The 21,064-nt window shown below is 47.3% G+C and overlaps 1 protein-coding gene across 3 annotated transcripts in view; it reads left to right on the top strand.

Annotated features, from left to right (window-relative positions):
- LRP4 (LDL receptor related protein 4) overlaps positions 1–21,064 on the top strand; it is a 125,794-nt gene extending 104,730 nt beyond the window's left edge. For 2 of the 3 annotated variants that reach the window (XM_006135340.5, XM_089778564.1), the window contains exons 28-38: positions 528–831; positions 1,157–1,375; positions 1,762–1,896; positions 2,097–2,205; positions 2,729–2,873; positions 4,455–4,568; positions 4,898–5,021; positions 7,141–7,208; positions 7,720–7,807; positions 14,736–14,877; positions 17,649–21,064. In XM_006135340.5, the coding sequence (XP_006135402.3) occupies positions 528–831; positions 1,157–1,375; positions 1,762–1,896; positions 2,097–2,205; positions 2,729–2,873; positions 4,455–4,568; positions 4,898–5,021; positions 7,141–7,208; positions 7,720–7,807; positions 14,736–14,877; positions 17,649–17,984 (1,784 nt within the window). In that variant the 3' untranslated portion in view covers positions 17,985–21,064. Of the gene's footprint in view, positions 1–527; positions 832–1,156; positions 1,376–1,761; positions 1,897–2,096; positions 2,206–2,728; positions 2,874–4,454; positions 4,569–4,897; positions 5,022–7,140; positions 7,209–7,719; positions 7,808–14,735; positions 14,878–16,325; positions 16,395–17,648 lie in introns of all 3 variants that reach the window. The other variant, XM_006135341.5, reaches the window with a different exon arrangement.

Raw genomic sequence — 21,064 nt, 5'->3', positions numbered from 1 at the left:
CATTGTCCATCCAGTTACCCAGGAGCACAGTCTTGGGGTCCTGCATTCCCTGCTTCCCTTGTACTGAGGCCATCACTCAGTGCAGCCCATTCTCGGACACAGCCAAACAGCTAGTCTGCATTGGACCCCAGAGAAATGTGTTGGTTTGAGAAGACACATTTACGGTAGCAAAAACTGCACCTTCTCTGTCTCCAGAATCTAAACTGTCTCCAGAGCTAAACTAGAATCTCGTAATCCTCAGCCAGCCAATGGAAACCAGCCATTTGCTGTTTCTTCCATTGGGATGTTCTGATACCAGGGGGCTGACCCTCTTGGATCTCCAGTTCCACTGATCCCTGCAGGGTGCAGTTGATCTTTTGGGTAGGTGTCCCTTTGTGGTGACCTACAATCATAGTCCTAGCAATGATGTGATTGGAATGAAATCAGCTGCCAGAGGCTTGTGTGTTCATGCCCTGTAAAGAGATGGAAGGCACAGGTCTCTGGAAACATTGAGTCAGGCTGACTTTTCCTCTCCGTTTCTCCCAAAGGCTTTAACAAGTGCAGCATAAGGAATGGTGGCTGCTCCCATCTCTGCCTACCCAACCCTGGTGGCTTCTCCTGTGCCTGCCCCACTGGTATCCAGCTGAAGAGTGATGAGCAGACCTGTGACCCCTCTCCGGAAACATACCTGCTCTTCTCCAGCCGTGGCTCCATCCGGCGGATCTCACTGGACACAAGCGATCACACCGATGTGCATGTCCCTGTCCCAGAGCTGAACAATGTCATCTCTCTGGACTATGACAGCGTGGATGGCAAGGTTTACTACACAGATGTCTTCCTTGATGTCATCAGGTAGGTGCCCAGGGGCTTCCAGCCCCTCATGCTAAGTTTGTCTTTGCATTGTCAGCTGCTCTTGTAGATCAGAGTTTTGCAGCAGGATGAGGTGGTGTCTGCCTAACGGGCTGGGAACGTAGTGATGCTCACCAAGAGCGCACACAGTAACACGTTTACGTGACTGAACTCATTGTTGAAGACACATTTAGCCTTAATGGGAACTTGGGGTAGGGCCTAGTGCTAATGATGGGTTCCCACTGACTGAGAGGAGTGGCATAGGGAAACTCGAAGGTTCATGAGGAGCTCTCTTATGCCCTATCCTGTTTGGCACTGATTCCCCCAGGCGGGCAGACCTGAATGGCAGCAGCATGGAGACAGTCATTGGTCACGGGTTGAAGACGACGGATGGCTTAGCAGTGGACTGGGTTTCCAGAAACCTGTACTGGACGGACACAGGACGCAACACCATTGAAGTGGCCAGACTGGATGGCAGCTGCAGAAAAGTGCTTATTAACAACAGCCTGGACGAGCCCCGAGCAATTGCTGCCTTTCCCAAGAAGGGGTAAGTCTAGGGCCAAGTGGCGAGGAAGATTAGGGAGGTCAGGTTGTACAAGGCCAGTTATTGAGAAGGAGATCTGGGAGGAAGGGAGGATGTGTGGTGTGAGTCTGCCAGGTCCCCGGAGACTGGGCTGCCTGTGTGTGGAGTGGGGGAATGACAGAGATTGAGGAGGAATTACGGGCCAACTGGGAGTGATGGGGGCCAAGACTGGGAAAGTGGGTGTGATAAGTAAAGAAAACGGGAACTTTTAGTGGAAAATGTAGACTTGGCAGTTTTTGTCCACAAGTAAAGCTTTTAGTGAACTTAATAATGGACTTAATAATTCAGTGTTTTATCCCTGCCCCTCCGCCGCCTTTCCTGTCTCTTGTATCTGCCCTGTCTCTGTTCAGGTACCTCTTCTGGACGGACTGGGGTCATGTTGCTAAAATTGAGCGGGCAAACTTGGATGGCTCCGAGCGCAAAATCCTAATCAACACTGACCTGGGCTGGCCCAATGGACTGACATTAGACTATGATACTAGAAGGTCAGTGCAAGAGTGGGAGTGAGGCTGTCATACCTAGGAGAACTAAGTAAGATACGTACTGCTCCTTAGCCTTTTAGCTCGATCCTCTGCAGTGTTTTCCTGAGGCATCCTGGGCTAGTGAGTGACCCAGGAGTGAAGAGTGTGATGGGTGGAAGACTGGCAGGGGGGCTTGGTCTCACCTCTCTTCCCTGTCCTTACAGGATTTACTGGGTGGATGCACATCTTGACCGTATAGAGAGTGCTGATCTCAATGGGAAACTACGCCAGGTGCTGGTCAGCCAGGTGTCACACCCCTTTGCTCTGACACAGGTACAGAGGAGCGTGCGGGTAGTGGCGATGCAGTGACTGCTGTGTAGTCAGGCTTCCGGGGGACAGCAGAGATTGCTGGGGTATATGTGGGATAGTGGGGGATCTGGTGTGTGCCTCTCTGGTTTGGGATTTACCTAAGGCTCTTCCTAGAGGAAGAGTTTGGCTAAGTGGCTAGCGGGGATGAAGGAAGCTCCTGCTTGGCATTGAGAAGAGGGAGGTTAGGCTGGGAGTGGGCTTTGTCTGGAGCAAGGAGTAGCCTGAGGCTGGCTGCGGCAGCTGGTGCCCCAGGCAGAAGGCGCGATCGGCCCCCCCGCCTGCACGGCCGTCAATGGCCGTGACATAATCACAGGGTGCCCTGGCGCCCTGTGACATCATCATAGGGCGCCCGGGCCAGCAACGCCCTAGGCAACTCTCTAGTTTGCCTAGATTCATGGAGCCCTCGGGCCCATGAATACTCTTCAGTGCAGTTCCTGTATATGTGTGGCCAAGTGCTCTAATGCCTTTGACTTTTCCCTCTGAGCAGCAGGACAGATGGATCTACTGGACTGACTGGCAAACCAAATCTATCCAGCGAGTGGACAAATACTCAGGCCGGAACAAGGAAACTGTGCTGGCCAATGTTGAGGGGCTAATGGATATAATTGTAGTCTCCCCGCAGAGGCAGACAGGTACGTGGGATGATCCTAACTGCTGAATCTGCTAGTTGGAGCCATGCAGGCTGCAGGTACCCTCAGCCTGTCAGGACCGTTGGACATGTTTAATAAGTGCAGAGTTTCACTCAAGAGCCCCTGCCCTCCACCAACCCCCCCCCCCTCTGTGTGCCCTACAAAATGCGACCCTTCCCTCAGCCTCATTGGGGCACATTCTCTGCCTCTCTGAGACTTCAGCTGAGGAAGCCTCTGTTACAATTTCCTTATAACTGCTTGTCTTCCTTCATTCAGGATGGGCAGGCAGGGAAAAAAATAGAATAGGAGTTCATTGTACATCCAGAATATGTATTCTTATTCTGAAGTCCAGAGAGGAAGGCCTGGTGAAAGTCTCTGAGTAAAGATAAGAAGGGGAAGAACAGGGGTAATGTCATGGTAGGAGACTTCTATAGATCACAAAATCAGTGATCACTTCTATAGATCACTTGAATTACCCTAATATCTGGTCAAAAAAGTAACACAAAATTACCAGTAATCTCCTGGAATGTTTTTGGGGACACCTTCTTGTTTCAGAAAATAGAGGAAGTAACCAGAGGGACCACCTGTTGAGGCTTGAGTCTTACTAATGGGGGAATTGGTTGTATATCTGAAGAAAGAATGTAACTGGAAAGAAAGTGACCATAAAATGATAGAATTCATGAGTCTAAGGAAAGGAGGAGTGAGAGCAGCTGAATAAAGATGATGAATGTCATAAAAAAGCCATATTCCAGTCTACTCAGAGAACTGATAAGTCAAGTTCAATAGGAAGACAAAAAGGAGTTCAGGACAGATGATAGTTTCTCAAAGAGTTTGCTGTTGTTCCTTTAATAGTGTCTACTGTGATGTGAAGGAAAGATCCCAATAGTAAAAGGCCGATATGGCTCCTTAAATAGTTTTTTTAATGACATAATCAAAAAAGAAACCTAGAAAAAGTGGAAACATGGATAAATTGCTAAGGATGAACACAAAACAACAGCACAAGCATGTAGGAGTCAAACTAGAAAGGCTATGGAAGTGTTACATCTAACAAGAGACATAAAAGGCAATAAGAAGAGGTTAGGAGCACAAGAAAAATGAAGGAAAGTGTAGCCTCTACTTATCAGGGAAGGAAAGCAAATATCAGACAGTGCAAAGAAGGCTGAGGTGTTTAATCCCTATTTTGCTTCAGTGTCCACTAAAAGATTTAATTATGACCAAGTGCTTCATACAATGAATATGAACAACATGGAGGAAGGGAACAGAAGACAAAATAGAGAAAGGTCAGGTTAAAGAACATCTAAATAAGTCCGATATATTCAAGTTGGCTGGACCTCATGAAACTCATTCTAATGTCCTTAAGGAACTAGCTGAAGCAATTGGAAAGTGTCAGCAATTATTTTTGAGAACTCATGTAGGAAGGGGAGATCCCAAAGGACAGGAGAAGGCAAATATAATATATCTTTAAAAAGGGGAACAGAGAGGAAAATATACTGGAACAAATATACTGGAACTCCTGCCCTTGTGTACTGAACTCCATCAATACCTCACCTGCTCCAGGTTTAATGCCTTGGTTGTCTCCCTCAGGTACAAATGCCTGTGGAGTGAATAATGGAGGCTGCACCCATCTCTGCTTTGCCAGGGTTTCTGACTTTGTTTGTGCATGTCCAGATGAACCAGATGGACGACCCTGCTCCACTGGTGAGTTCAGAGAGGTTCTCTGGGGTAACTGCATTCACAGATAAACCACGGCCAGCACTCCCACCTTGTCCTTTACCATTTTCTGTTGAGGAATAGAGTTATCTGGGAGGTCTCCACAGCCTACAAAAGTTCCTACAGAAAGTGTCCTATACGATCAAATACCTTTCTTATGTTGCTTCGTGCTAGAGAGGATGGGCCTGGGCTATCTGAGCTCTGTACACGAATTCTTGGTCTCCTTATTTAAGAAGTGATCTGTGGTCTAGCCTGTCTCAGAGACCTCTCCGCCTGTCTCAGAAACTCCTGTGTATTTTTCTGTCTGTGTTGTTTAGTTCCTGGCATGGTGCCCCCTGTTCCTGAAGCAACCAGTGAGAGTCAGAGGAGCCAGACATCACCTGGCAGATCAGGCTCCTCAACGACCAAACCCCACACATCCCTAGAAGCAACGGAAGGAAAGTGAGTGACTTTGCATCTTGCAGTCTGGACTTGAGAAGTTAAAAGCAGGATGTGCATGTCCCCTCCACCTTCCATCACCCTGTCACATCTCCCAAAGGTGGAGTGAGACCCTCTGAGCCCTAGACACTCTGTAAATAGCTACAGGAGACCCTGTCTGAAGGCAGAGGTCCTTACTAGAGCCCTTCAAATCCATGGATATCTGAGGATCATTTTTACAGATTGGATGCGGATACAAATTTTGACTCTCAATATGGGATCTCAAAGTTCAGGAAAGCTCATAGCCTATGAGGTTACTTCCCTGTCTTCCAGATCCTATATTCCCTCCCCTTTATCCTCCATTCAGAGGAAGGGGGTGTGACAGCTTAAGACAGTCAGCAAAATCCCCAGGGTCCTGTTGACACTGTTTAAGCAGCCAAACAGTTTAGAAACTCCCCATTTCATTGCCATATCAGATCATTTGGAGATGGAGGCAGCTGCTTCAGCAAAGTAAGTCAGGAACCAATATGAGCAGTAGACAGCTGCTTCTTGATCTGTTTCCTCCCCTTTTGGTCTCCGTACTGGCTGGGAGGGGAGTGGAATATAGGATCTGGAAGGTGAGAAGGCTGGCTGCAGACAGCTGCTTCCATGCCTTTGAGATCCTACATACAGTATACAGGCACACACAGATGTCCCTCCTAAGAGGTACTGTGGAAGAGCCTGCTGCTGTGGATGCAGATGCAGATAAAAGATGTAATGCAGAATCCAGCTCATAGGTGGGGTACAAGTTGGTTCTTTCAGCTGCAGATCCACATTATTGTATCCACGCAGGACTGGCCAGTACTCTCTGGAGTTAGCATGGGCTGCATAGACCTCATTGCCAACTTCATTCCAATGTGCTTGCTAGTCTGGTTGGCTATGCAAAGTGCAGGAGTCTTCTTGGCCCTGCCGACTGGTACCCTGTGCTGAATTCTCAACTTGGGAAATGGTTTCTGGTGGGAAGAGGGGCTGCTTTGCTTTGATCATTTTAAAACCAGACCCTGAAGAGATCACTGGGATGGGATCAAACAAGGTGCCTGTGGGTCTCACTTTTATGATTCAGTGCATAGAAAGTATGTTCTGTATTCTCCCTTGGCCCCTTCTGCCATTCTTCTGTGGCCCATTTCTCTCCCTGCCCAGCAGTGAGTGCTCTTCCATTGCATGCTGGAGTGTTAACTCCAAGCAAAGTCATATACCTCTTTCTCTTTGCTGGAAATACAAATTCCCATAGAAAAGTTTTTCTCTGCAAGGCTGACTTTTCTCCTGTTCTCTTCCTATGCATTTAGCATTATGTAGCCTCCCTGCAGAGGGAAGAGGAAGAGCGACTGCTCAGTGCACGTAACAAAACAGGAAGAGCGACTGCCTGTTTTTGAATGTGTCCTGTGCACAAGCTGCCTGGACATTCCAACTTGACTTGTAGTGAGACAGAAGAGTTTGGGCACCTAAGTTCCCTGTAAGCTATGTGTCTGTGCTCCAGCCTATTAAGCATTGCTCAGGGCTGTGGTGGGGAGAGATGTCTCCCCCAGCCCTGGACTTACTGTGGTTATCCCATGGCCCCAGCCCCAGAGCTGCTACATTGGAGGGAGATACTTCTCCCCACTTGCAGCCTGGGTGCTGCTGAAGGGAGACAGAGCAAGGAAGAGTACTCTCTCCTCACTGTAGCTCTGGAGCAGCCTGCATCCCAAACCCCTCATAGCCATCCCCACCCCAGAGCCCTCACTCCCCCACTCTCTGCCCCAACCATTAACGCCCTCCCACAGTCCAAAATGAATCAGCCCTACCCCACCAAGTGAATTTCATTATGTGCACGTAACAAAATGAATTCCACACATGCATGGGAAAAAAATGAGGGAACACTGGTGGACACTCCCAGGATCTATGGAGTTAGGTCCAGAGAAATGGCTTGCATCTGGGTAGAAGGGTGTACAAGAAGAGGCAAAGGAAGCTCTTGTTATAATGCCCCTTTCCTAAACACTCCCCTGCCCCAGCTTACCTCTATTCCCAGCTGCAGCCTGCCCTGCCGTGCATGGCTTCATCCTCACCCACAAGATGTCTGGCTGCTCTGAGCAGTGACATGCTAACTCTGTGTCTTTGTGCCCTTCAGCTGCTCTGATAAAGATGCTGGCCAAGGCCTGTGCATCCGGAAGAATGAGGCAGTAGTAGCCACCACAGGTGAGTTCTTCCTTACCCTCGGCTAGCCGAACCTTTCTTTGAGCTCATGTCAGGGGCCTATCGCTCCAAGCTGTTCAAACATGACCTTCCTCAATCTCATTCTGAGCAGGACAAGGAGAGTCTCAAGGATGAATATCAGTCATGCTTTCTTTCAGCCCCACACAGGGCCCTCCCTGTGGCCAGAGGAGAAGATTTTAGTTGAAGGACACCAGAGTTCCCCAACTCCTACAGTCATCACTCAGGTGGAACAAGCTGAGCTCCTATAGACTGCTTTACTTTTCTAGTCTGGTTGGTAGGGAAGACTGACTCTGTAGCAGGGGGTAACTTGGGAGCAGAAGGGGGTTAATTCACCCCTATCTTTGAGAAATAATCTCTTCCCTACTTCAGAGACCTTCTCTAGATCACTTAGGGGCGGAGAATGGTTTCAAGCTGTGCCAATCTCCATTCTAGTGTTGGTCTGCTAACACCCAGTACATAGAGGTGTTTACCCATGCACATTTTTGTTTTTCAGGTGAAGGGATACATGTCAGCTACATTATTGGAGGCCTCCTCAGTGTCTTGGTCATTCTGCTGTTTTTTGCTGCTTTAATTATATACAGGTATCTGACTCCCTACTTCCCGTCTTGTCCCTTTCCCTGTTGCTGGTGAATGGGAGTCTTAGTTGAAAGCCAGAAGTTTCCACAAAGGTCACTGTGGCTACAAGTATGTCATTGTCTGGAAACAGTCATAACAGCAATTTCATTTTCTTTACAGAGACCCCTGTCTCATGTGGGCCTTGGGGAGCAGACTGAGCTGTTGGGAAGCCCTAATGTTCTCTTTCTCCCTGTAAAGAGAATGTGGGAAGAGCAACCCCCTGCACATGCATCCAGCTCTCCCTCTCCCCCCTCTCCAAAATCCTGTTTGGCTCTATTTTATAGAAAGTCTGGAAAATAATGTAGGAGTGAGATGGAGTTTGTGTCATCCTGGCATTCGACCTTATCTAGTACAGGGGTACCCAAACGTCATTGAACCGTGATGCCCTTCTGACAACAAAAAATTACTACATGATCTCAGGACAGAGGATCAAATCTTGAGCCCAACTGAGTACTACTGTGCAAGTTGGGGGGCCAAAGCCTAAGCCATATTACCCCAGGAGGGAGGTGGCAAAGTCGACCCAAGGGTCTTCGGCCCCAGGTCATATTCTTGTAACCCGAGCCCTGCCACCCAGGGCTAAATCCCTCTGGCTTTGACTTCCACCCCAGGCAGTGGTGCTTGCACCCAGGTCCCATAATGTCTAACTCCAGCCCTGTCAACCCCTTTAGACACTCCAGGTTGAGAATTCCTGGTCTAGTAAATCTGTGAATTCCAAATGCTTTCAGCCAGCTGCTCCCACAAGCTCTTCCAAGGCTTGACCCTCATCCAAGGAGGACTTGTTTCCTTCTCCCGATCTCTGTCTCTGTAAAGTCTATGGATCTGATTCTGTTCTCGGGGGTTTTACACTAATATGACTCCATTGCCTTCAGTGGAATCACCTCTTCCTTGTATTGATATAAGCAAGAGACAACTTGACTGCATGGCACCGGTGCATGGTGGTTGTACAGGCAACAGAAGGGAACGCTTGTACTTGATGAAACATGCTCTCCTCCAGCCTGAAAAAACAAGCAGATGACAGGAGCTTTCTGCTCACTGGGTTGGGGCCTTGTCTGTAGAATGGGATCTTTTGGCAATGGGACCTATCTCTCTCTACTAACAAAATCATAGAAATACAGGGTTGGAAGGGACCTCCAGGTCATCTAGTCCAGTCCTTTGTGCTGAGGCAGGGCCAATGAATCTAAACAGTCTGTGACAGGCGGTTTTTAAGAACAAGTTAGACAAACTCCAGTGATGGGGATTCACATCCTTTGTTAACTTATTCCAGAGCTTAACTGTTTTTATGGTTAGAAAGTTTTTTTCAAACTTTTAACTCAAGTCTTCCTTGCTGCAGATTGAACTGGTTATTTCTTCATCTACCCTCAGTGAGCATGGAGAAAATCAGTCAGGGCATGTCTGCATATCCGGGCTAAAGCCAAAATAAGCTACGCATCTTAAACTACGTCAATTGCGTAGCTTAAGTCGAAATAGCTTATTTCAGCTTTTGGCGAGGTCTACACAGCAGGAAGTTCGAATTAGAGCATTCTTCCTCTGACTTTCCTTAATCCTCGTAAAATGAGGGTTACAGGAGTTGGAGTATGAAATCCTCCAGCTCAACATTATTTCAACATTATGTTGAAATAACTGTTTGCTGTGTAGACACAGACAATGTTATTTCAGAATAACATCAGTTATTCCAAAATAACGCTGCTGTGTATATATAGCCGCAGAGTCCTCTTTATAAAAGCCCCTATCATATTTTAAGATTATCAGATGCCCCACTAAGTTTTCTTTTGTGAAGGGTAAACATACCTAGTTCTTGAAACTTTTCCTTGGTCAGGTTTTGTAAACATTTTTGCTGCTGTCCTCTGCACACTCTCCAGTTTTGCCAATTTCTTAAAGTGCAGCACCCAAAATTGGACACAACTCCAGATGAGGCCTCACCAGTGCCTATTACCTCCATGTACTACACATGACACTCCTGTTAATACACTCCAGAACAGGGGAGGGCAATAATTTTAGGTGAGAGGCCATTCCTGAGATTTTGGTAAGTGGTCAAGGGCCGCACTTTTCTATGGAGCAGATGCAGGCTCTAGGATGGAGGCTGGGCACAGAAGGGCACACAGGGTAAAGGGACTGGGGTGTGAGAGACAGTGTGGGATCTGAGAGAGTGTTTGAGTGAAGGAGGGGCTTATGACCTGGGGCAGGGAGGGGCAGAGGGTTTGGTTGTGACCTGGGGAAGGGATGTGGGGGGAAGGCAGATGTTTCCAGCCAATCGGAGCCGAGAGACTTGCTGAGGTTAGTTCTTATAGGCCAGTTGTTTCTGGCCAATAGGAGCTGAGCATTGAGCTGGGGGTGGGGAGATCACATCAAGTGTCTTTCGTCCCATGTCGTCGTCGTCCCCTCTCCCACCCGGAGAGCAAAGAAACATAGGGACTGTACTTTAAACCAAGGCAGCTGTATTCCTGAGGATCCCAGCAGGGTGCTCTGTGGGCTGGATCCAGTAATATTGGGGTTTTCTGCAGTGTATCACGTTATTAGCTTGTATTCAATTAGTGATCCACTATAACCACCCCAGTCTTTTTCAGCAGTACTATCCCCATTTTGTAGTTGTGCATTTAATTTTTTCCTTCCTAAATGTAAGATTTTGTACTGGTTTTACTGGATTTCATCTTGTTGATTTCAGTCCAATTTGTCACAATCTGAACTTGAATTTGAATCTTGTCCTCCAAAATGCTTGCAACCCTTCCTTGCTTAGTGTCATCCTCAGATTTTTCAATCATACTCTCTACTCCCGTGGTCACCAACCAGTAGATCGTGAGCTACCGGTAGATCTCGGGCTCTAAGAGTAGCTCTTGAGCCCTCTCTGAACTGCGCACCTGCGCAGTACATTTACATTAGATTTCCTCATTTGAGGAGCAGCTACTCACTGAGCAACAACACAGGTGAGTAGCTGCAAGGAATGGTGGGAGCTGGGAGGTCGGGAGGGCTGAAACACCCCAGCCAGCTGACTGGCTTTCACAGCTGGAGCTAGGCGCAGCCTCCCTGGGCTGAGTGCAGGGCAGCTGGGCTGGAAGGAAGAGAAGCAGCTGCCCGGCCAGCTGGCCATGGCGCTCAGCCAGGGTGCACCACGCTCCATGTGGGCTGGCGCAGAGGAGAAGCTGCCTGGCCTGCTGGCTGTGGCGTTCAGCCCAGAGGAGGCTGAACCGTGCTCCAGCTGATTGGGCGGCTTCCCCTCTGCGCCTGCCCACGTGGAGCTTGGTGGCACCCTGGCTGAGCACCATGGCCAGCTGGCCGGGCAGCCGCTTTTCTTCGCTCCAGTCTGGCTGCCCTGCGGTCAGTCCGGAGGGAGCGCGGGTCGGAGGCTTCCCTCCGTGGCTGGTGTAGGAAACTCCCTGCCCCCAACCTTGTTCCCTCTCCTCTGCCCCAAAGTCCCCTGCCCTCCTGGTCCCCTGTTCCCTCTCCCTTGCCCCCCAACTCCGCTACAGAAACCTGCCCCCCCTGCAGAAACTTGTCCCCCGGCACCCTGCCCCCCTGCAGAAACCAGTTTCTTCTGGCACCCTGTCTCCTACTACAGAAACCTGTCCCCCTGCTTCCCTCTGCAGAAACCTGTCTCCCCCCCCCCCCCCCAGCACCCTGTCCCCTGCTGCAGAAACCTGTCCTGGCACCCTGCCCCCTCTCCCCTGCCCCCACTGGCACCCTGTTCCCTGCTCCAGAACCCACTAGCACTTCTCCCCAGTACTGTGTCCCCTGCTCCCAAATGACTTTTCTATGGGTCAGTGACACCTGACTCAAGGCAGGTTCCCTGCCATTCTCATAAATAAAGACAACGCAGAAACTTTTTGTGGTTAACATAGTATTCTATTTAAAAATGAAGCCTGGCCAACAAACCCCCAATTGGGGCCAAACCCCCATCTGGCCACAACCACTCCTGCACTCCCCCTTCCCCAGACCCTAGATCTGAGCCTGTCAAACACTGGAACCTCATGCCCTCAGCCCCTCACATATCCCAACCCAAATTCCTGCACCCTCACATCCGCAAGCCTGTGGCTTGCTTAGTATCCCAACACTGCCCAGCCTAGAGCCCCCTCCCCGAAGCAGTGTCCCCTTCTCCACCCCCTCCTGCATCCAGATTTCCTCCCAGAGCTTGCACCTCTCACCCCTTCCCACACCCAAATCCCTCATTCCCACCCCAGAGCCTACACATCCTGTCTCAACACAGCCAGGGTCCAGCTAGACTGCAGGAGTTTTTCAGGATTCCAGAGATATCCCAGAAAAACTCTTCTGCATCCAAGGTTGCGTTTGTTCTTCCGCTTTTTTAGTGGAAGAGCAAACAGGCTCTTTGGTAACCCCTATATTCCTCTTTCCACAAGGAATAACGTGGCTTCCAAAAGAAGGGGTTTTTTTCTGACATTTGGTCCAGTGTAGACAGGCCAAATGTTGGAAAAACCTCTTCCTACAGGAGAATAAAAAAAATAAAAATAAGCAGCAGTATAAGGATTGGGGATAGCAAGTGATGGAGAGAAGGAGAATAGAGAGGGTGGGGCTTCAAGGAAGGGGCGGGGCGGTAGATCTTGGCTTGTTCTGTCATTTAAAAAGTGATCTTGGGTGTAAAAAGGTTGGAGACCACTGCTCTATTCCATTATCAGATTCAGAGTGGGTTTTCCCATGAAAACTCATGATACCATCTACATATTTTGTTAGTCTTTAATGTGCTACTAGACTATTTGTTGTTTTTTAAGTTTTTCCATTATAAGAGTTACTAATTAAGATATTGAATAGTACTGGGCCCAGGACAATACTTCCTTACCCACATATGTCCCCCTAGTCTGAGTGTGAACTATTGATAGCTACGATTTGAGTATAGTCTTTCAAGTTGTACACCATATAGTCATTTAATCACATTTCTATTTTTTTTTAATTTTTTTTTGCTGATGGGACTATCATGTGGGACTGTTTCAAAAACCTTACAATAATCAAGATATATAATGAGTATTGCTTCCTCTCTAATCACTAAACCAGTCTTGTCTAAAAGGAAATTAGGTTAGTTTGGCATGATTAGTTCTTGACAAATCCATGTTAACTATTCCTTTTAACCCTGTTATCTCCTATGGCAGGGGTGGGGAATCTTTTTTGTATCGGGGCCATTGATCCACTGAAAAAATCAGTGGTGGGCAACACATGTTCAACTCACCTGTCTTTGGGGGTAGGGGGAGGCGCAGATGCTCCGGGCTTCCCGCCTGTAGTGGAGCAAGCCAGTGCTTGCATCTCCAGTCCCAGAGGGGATACGGTCACTTGGGCCTTCCCCCTATGGTGCGGCAATCCAGTAATCATGGCTCCAGCTCTATGGATGGGAAGTCCCAAGCCTGGCCAGGTAAACTGAACATGTGTAGCCTGTGGGCTGGATGAAAATAGCAAAGGGTTGAATGTAGTCTGTGGGCCATTAAAGGACATGGGTGGGAAACCAAATAGCTAGTTCAATAATTTGCTCTAGTAACTTTCCAGGTATCCAGGTTAGACTGACTGATCTATAATTCTCCAGGTGCTCTGTGTTTTTTCCTTTTAAAATATAGTTGCTATGTTTTTCCTTCTCCAGTTGTCTGGGACCTCATCTATCCTCCATCAGTTTTCAAAGATAATCTCTAACAGTTCGGAGATTGTTTCAGCTAGGTCCTTAAGAACACTAGTGTGAATTCCTTAAAAACTGGCCAACTTGAATACATTCCACTAATCTAAATGTTCTCTTACTGTTCTTTCTCTATTTTAGCTTGTGTTGCTTCCCCCTTGTGGTTAAATTAATTTTATTAAGCATCTGGTCACACCTTTTTGGTGAAAACTGAAGTAAAGTAAGCATTACATACGTCAGCTTTTCCGAGCTGTCTGTTGTTAGGTCTTCTTCACTACTAAGTAGAGGCCCTATACTTTAATTTGCCTTTTCTTGCTCTTAGTATTGATATAATCTAATTGCCTGTGATGTCACTTGCTAGGTGTAACTCATTTTGTGTCTTTGCCTTTCTGACTATGTCCCTACATGCCTGTGTTGTTCTTTTGTTCTCTTCCTTGTCAATTTGTTCATGTTTCCACTTTTTTTAGGTTTCCTTTTTGATTTTCTGGTCATTAAAAGGCCCTACTGTCCTCTTACTAGTTTTCCTATTTTTTCTTACCATTGAGATAGTTTGCTATTGCTCCTTTAATATCGTCTCTCTGAGAAACTACTAGCTCTCCTGAGCTTTTTCTCTTACTTAACAAGTTCTCTGAGTTGGTTAAAGGCAGATATTTGAAGTCCATCATCTTTATTACGCTGCTTTCACTTCTTCCTTTCCTTAGAATCATGGGGCATGGCTACACAGCATGGTTATTTTGAAATAACAGAGTGCGCGTCTATACAGCAAGCCCGTTATTTCAAAGTAATTTTGAAATGACGGGCTTCTTACTCTGACTTCTGTAACCCTCATTTCACAAGGTAAGGGAAGTCAAAGGAAGAGTGTTCTTCATTTGGCTTCCTGCAGTGTAGACATTGCCAAAAGCCAAGTTAAGGTACTTCAACTTCAGTTACACAATTAATGTAGCTGAAGTTGCATATCTCAATTCGACTTTAGCCCGCAATGTAGCCATACTTTTGAAGTCTGTTATTTTATGATCACTTTCAACCAAGTAGTGTTACACCTTCAGATTAGCAACCAATTGCTTCCTGTTAGTTAGAATCAAGTCTAAACTAGCTGTCCCCCTAGTTACTGCTTTCATCTTCTGAAACAAGATGTTTTCCCCAATACATTCCAAGAACTTACTGGACATTTTGTATTACCTTACCAACAAATATCTGGGTAGTTAAAGTTTCCCTTTACTACCAGATCATGTGTTTTGGATGGTTCTGTTATTTGTTTATTCACCTCCTTCTCCTGATTTCTCCTTCTACAGACACAAGAAGTCTAAGTTCACAGACCCTGGCTTGGGGAACCTGACTTACAGTAATCCATCATACAGGACATCTACCCAGGAAGTGAAGATCGAAACTATTCCTAAGCTGACCTTGTACAATCAGCTGTGCTATAAGAAGGAGGTAAGAGCTGCTGTTAGAGGCCTCAGGGACCAACTCAAACTGTCCTAACATTACAAATCTATGTAATAGTGTGAGTGAATTGTGCTTGGTTCTTGGCAGGTGCCAAAAACATGCCCATTCCAAGCTCTCCACCATCTGTCCTAGGAAGATCCATGGGATGGGTGAGGGCAGCTGAAGTAAGTTGCCAAACAAGACTCATAGGGTATGTCTATACTGCCACCCTAGTTCGAACTAGGGTGGCTAATGTAGGCATTCGAAGTTGCAAATGAAGCCCGGGATTTAAATATCCCGGGCTTCATTTGCATCTTGCCGGGCGCCGCTATTTTTAAATCCCCGTTAGTGTGGACTCCGTGCCCGCGGCTACACGCGGCACGGAGTAGGTAGTTCAAATTAGGCTCTCTAATTCGAACTACCAGTACACCTCGTTCTACGAGGAGTAATGGTCGTTCGAATTAGAGACCCTAATTCGAACGACCTACTCCATACCGCGTGTAGCCGCGGGCATGGAGTCTGCACTAACGGGGATTTAAAAATGGCGGTGCCTGGCAAGATGCAAATGAAGCCCGGGATATTTAAATCCCGGGCTTCATTTGCAACTTCGAATGCCTACATTAGCCACCCTAGTTCGAACTAGGGTGGCAGTGTAGACATACCCATAGAGTTTAACTAGCAGCATCTCCCAGTTCCTCATTTCCCATTTGCACAGACCTGCTTTAGGCTCCAACATTCCTCTTCATTACTGCAGACTCCTGTGTTCCTTTTACAGAGTTGCTGGTCACCAAGCTATTGGTTCTAAAAGTAAAAATTGGACCTTTGGACCCACGTTCCTTGGCTAAGCCCTGTCCTTCCCCACTTACCCTAACACTGCCCTGGGCAGTCAATGGAGGAAACGAGGCACCAGGAAGAGGCTGGCTAGAAAGGATGTAGCTCTTGTCTATGCACCATGTGGAAGGGCAGGGTGGAGAGAACAACTGAAAACCCTGATGACTAGTAGGGATGTAAATGTTAACAGGTAAACCTGTAAACATCACCCTTATCGGATGATGCTTATCAGTTATGTTTAACCAGTCCCCCACCTACGGGTGGCAGGGTGCGCTGGTTTGGCCAGAGCAACCCCTGCCTGTGGAGAGTCCAGCCTGGATGGAGCAATGCCGTGGGCTGGGGCACTCCAGCCCCGATTGAGCAGTCCCTGCCCATGATGGGTCTGGCCTGCTTGGAGCGGTGGGCTCCAGCCCAGCCGTGGCAGGCAGGAGTGGCTTCTCCAGCCCAGGTGGGGTGGAGCACCCTCTACCCTTATGTGGTCAACCAGTTAAACATAACATTCAACCAGTTAACTGATTATACCAAATTTTATATCTCTAATGACTGGGCATTGGTATGGGCCTCATATAGGACTGTTTCTAGTTTATTGTATAGCACTCAGTTTCTCCTCTTTGTTTCCTCCTCAGCAACTTTCTTATCCTCCTGATAGCTTCTCATCTTTCTTCTTCTGATTTTCGCTCACATCCTTATGTCAGGTATCACTGCTCTGTGTGTACGTGTGAGTGACCCCCCACTTCCTTCCCTCCTGCAGCACGGAAAGGCTCTAACATTGTCATGTATTAACTGTTGCTTGGCTGGCTTTTCTATGTGTCCTTGTGTGTGCCTTTGAACTAGCTCAACTACCTCCCTGTGCTGAGGATGCAGAGAGCATTTTCTACCACAGGTCCTTTGGTTGTATGGTTAAGAGTCTGCAGTTTATGCTACTTAAAGAAAATAATTTTTCTGCGGGTGTTTGTTATATTATTCTTGTATGCCTTGGAAATGCACAAGGCCTGTTACACCACTGACTTCCTTTCCCAGGTGGCCAGAATAGGATTGTTCCATACAAGACAATTTTTAGTACTCCAAGATATAGATCCCTCAACCTTTCATCTATTTCACAACCTCCAATACCTCACTGTCAGAATAGTTTCCCCTAGAGTCACTCTAACTCTCCCTTTTTCCTTTGTCCAGATACATCCAAATATGTCTCACATGTAATTCTCCTCTCCTCTGAGAGTTTTAAAAACACCTAGCAGATGTCTATGCTTCTTTAGACATCATTGAGCTGACACAGACAGAATTCACACTTTTAATCTGCGCTCATAAATCTGTCTTTAGACTCTGACTATTTCTGTTGATCTTCTTCTGTATACTTCCTTCCACTATTCTAACTACTGAGAGGGACTCAAACCCAACACAGTAGCCCCAGTGACCTGTCTCAAGATGTATATAGAGGGCAACTAGCTCCACCCTGTTCTGGGATAGAAAGCCTCTTCATATGAAGCTCTCAAACTGATTAACATTTTAGTGGCCTATCCCACTGCAAACTCCTACCTGGTTCCCTGCCTACTCTTGCCCTTGAGTCTCTCTTGGCTGTTCCTGCTTCCCAGGTTTCTTGTTCCTGTTCAGGCTTTGGCTCTGGTTTTTTTCCTGCCCCCAAATGGCATTGGCTCCATTTGGCCCAGTGAAGCAAAAGAGTCATCTTCTCTCACCTTTTTCCATGGATTGAAGGAGCCTGGAACTTGGAATGGGTGTTCCTTTGGAGGATGGGGGGACTTGGGGTGCATTGTGAAGGGAAGTCTAGAATGGACTCTGCTGCTGTGATTGCAGTCATCTGTTACTGCTTCCATTGAGGGCCACCCCTTTGCTTGCTTCTTTGCCTGTCCTCATTCCAGCCTCTGCTTTGTTCCTTAGCTAGAAGTGACTTATGCTCTGTGGGTATTTTCATTCTGTTATCTCTCTCTTAGGCTGGGCACGATCATAGCTACACCAAGGAAAAGATCAAGATTGTGGAAGGGATCTGCCTCTTATCTGGTGATGAGTCTGAGTGGGATGACCTCAAGCAGATACGGAGCTCCCGGGGAGGGATACTCCGGGACCATGTTTGCATGAAGACAGACACTGTCTCTATCCAGGCCAGTTCTGGCTCACTGGATGACACCGAAACTGAGCAGCTGCTGCAGGAGGAGCAGTCTGAGTGCAGTAGTATCAACACGGCAGCAGCCACCCCAGAACGGCGTGGCTCACTCCCAGACACAGGCTGGAAACATCAATGCAAGCCCTCTATAGAGAGTGAGGTCTAAAGCATGCACTATCTTGGAGTTGCCCAGCTCTTCCCCAGCCCCTGCTTCATATGAATGAGACAGGACTTGTTCTACCATGCAGGGAGAAGCCCAGAGATTGACTGCCTTTCGGCAAGGAGCTGGGGCTAAACTGTGCCCTCATGGCAGGGGGAATGGACCCCAGAATCCTTTTGGCTCATGCTCACTGTTTTGTGGTTTATTTATATGTCCCCTTTTCCTGGAAACTGCCATGGTAACTTCTGCAGTGACTCCTCTGGTTCAGATTCTGTCCCCTCTGGCAATCTGCAAGTCCTGCACTGTCCAGTTCACAATTCATGCCTCTGGGAGAACAGAGCTCCTCCATTGCCAGCTACTGATCAGGCTCAGCACCTCTTACCCCTTATTCATTCAGAGGCCATCTCTGCTGTCTCTACTTTGGGGAACCGAAGGTGGGATTCAGAGCAGAAAGCAGAGCAGTGTAGCAGCAGATCACTTCTAAAGGGATAAGGAGAACAAGTGCAGCTGCTGTTCCTTGTGATTGATGTCATTACAATCTCACTGCCACTTTCCTCACCTTCTGGCACAACTCTACAGGAGTGATGAAGCCTAGTGCTGGAGTATTAGTATGTCTGTTGCTGGCAATGGACACTGCTCCTATTCATCTTGTTGCTATCACTCACTTTGAACAGTAACTGAATGCAGATAGGACTCTCCTCACTGCTTTCAGTGTACATTGGAGTTAAAGCTGCCATTTCTGGGAGCAGAATGTATTTTTATTACTCTTAGCTTCACAGGCCTACTGAGAGGAAACGCAGCTCGGAGGGAGAGAGTCTGGAGTCTATTCCTCCTTTTACAGCATCAGCAAAACTGGTTTATAAGTTTCACTTGGAAGGCCAGCCAGCTTCACTTGTGCAAACTTATGGAAGGCCATGGGGCTGACTAGGTGTTACTGAGGGTCTGTGGCCAGTAGAACCTTTTATTACTAGTGATGTTTGAAATGGGATTATTCGGGAAAATGGTCTTTTAGTAAACTGGGCCCATTTGACATGGAATCAGAAAAAATGACCATGGTGCTGTAGGGACCATTTTTGAGTAGTCACATGTCAGCTAGAGCTGTGCCTTAAACTGCATTTTTTTAACAAATAATTCTTCTTGCAGAGGTCTATGTTCTTCCCTTGAGCTGTATGAGGACCCAATTATAATCTGCTCTGCAGGCTATGAGGCCTTTCTCTTATACTTGGCTCCCATACCCAGTGCATGGTTGCTTTCCTACTGGGGCCTGATAACTTTGGGAGTGTTTGGGCCTGGGTGTTGAGGCATAACATGGGCAATAGGCACCAATCTGGAATAGGGCTTATGGAAACCCACAGGCAAACTGCATTTGAACTAGTTTCTGAAAATCCCCATTTTTAGGAGGGAAGGGGAGAGCAGGGAAGGCAGAGAGTGGAGAACCCACACATCTAATTAAAGAGAGACATCCCTTGCAGCATTTGAACCTTTAACTCCCTCTGTGCTCACAGCCCTTTTTTAATATTCTCCTGGCTTGCCACATGTAAGGGAAAGAAGCCTCCCCCTCCCCCCTTCCAAAAGAGGCGTTAGTCCTCATCTTTCTTTCATAGGAATTTTGTTTAAGGTAAAAAATAAAATTCCAAGCCAAGTGTTTGGAAACAGAACTGTCCCAAGATGGGATCCCCTGCAACATTCCCAGCCTTTTCTTCTGCTATGGAGAGGCAATGTGCATTCCCATCCATCATGAAGGGAAGACACAACTGGTGTTAGGGGTGCTGTACGGTTTGGTGACTTGGCTGGGATACCCATACAATTTTTTTCCATCTAGTGAACAGAGGAGAATCCTTCCTATTCCTGTTCCTGTATAGCCTTACTCAAATCCCAGAAGTCCTGGTGCTGCTCAGAGAAAGTGTCAGTTATCAGCAGGCTGGCAATATTACTTACCTCCAGAGATATAGGGATGGTTCATCTTAAATTTGCAAGCCAATCTGAGACTCCACCTATAACCTGCAACATTAGGTTTGGCTGGTCTGTACTGATGTGGAAAGTGAGTTAGGGCTCTGGCTTAGGAATTTGCATGTTAATATGGGACTTTTCTCTGCTCCCTGAGATATTTTAAAATTCTATTTTAATTTATTTGATTGGCTGCAGGCTGAGAGTTTTTGGTCCAGCTGTCATCATTGCTTTGTGTAGTACTAGCTGCTGAGGCACTTTGGGAATAAGGCCTCAAGGCCTGGATTCAGTGGGGAGAAAGCAGCAGGAACTAGAGCGTTGCCATCTCACTAACATAGACTTGGGCAAGCCAGGCTGCTTCACACAGTGGCAAGAGCCAGGGCTCGAGTGTAGGAGGAAGACCCCACTTCCGAGGGACCCTGTTTGTAGGGGTTAGGGAGGACACTAGAAGCAGGGTGGAGAAGAGGGACTAAAAACATCAACCCATTACCCGCCGTGGGCAGTCACTGGACCTATGGAAATAATAGCTGCTTGAGCTGAGAATGCAGAATAGAAGGGAATGTCCAATCAGACTAACAGCTGCTGGTATTCAAACTCTGCCTGAAATTATGCACATTCCTACTCTTGGAAGAAAACCTGTACATTCCAGCTACAAGATCATTCAGACAGCTGCCCTCTAGAACTTTCCCATTCCCTTTTCCTCCAGCCCTAACAGAGGTCATATGTCTGCTACAGGGGGAAGATGGAGCAGTGAAATCTCCTACAGACTTTAGTTTCACTACTGATGTGAACAGACATAAGATTCCACAATGTGAGCAAACAGTCCTTATGAGATGCTGCCTCGGGGGTGCATTGTGTTTCCCAATGCTAGGGAAGAAAAGGCCTTATTTGTATGAAGGCTGTACAGAATGTAGAAAGACCAGAACTGGGGAATGATCTCTTGAGCACTGATTTACTATGTAAAAAGCAAACTTCTCTCTCCTGTCTGTCCTGAGCTAATGGCAGTGATTTCCCTGCATTCCTGTGTAATGATTTTAACATTACTCACTGGAGAGATTGAACTTCCTGGTGTTATTTAACCACTATGTTCAGTATTTTAGGTGTTGATAATTTAATATAAATTTAGCTTTTCTTAATCA

The sequence above is a fragment of the Pelodiscus sinensis genome, chromosome 5 (assembly GCF_052426305.1).
Source record: "Pelodiscus sinensis isolate ZL-2025 chromosome 5, ASM5242630v1, whole genome shotgun sequence".
Classification (NCBI taxonomy): Eukaryota; Metazoa; Chordata; order Testudines; family Trionychidae; genus Pelodiscus; species Pelodiscus sinensis.
This window is presented reverse-complemented; position numbering and strand designations above follow the sequence as displayed.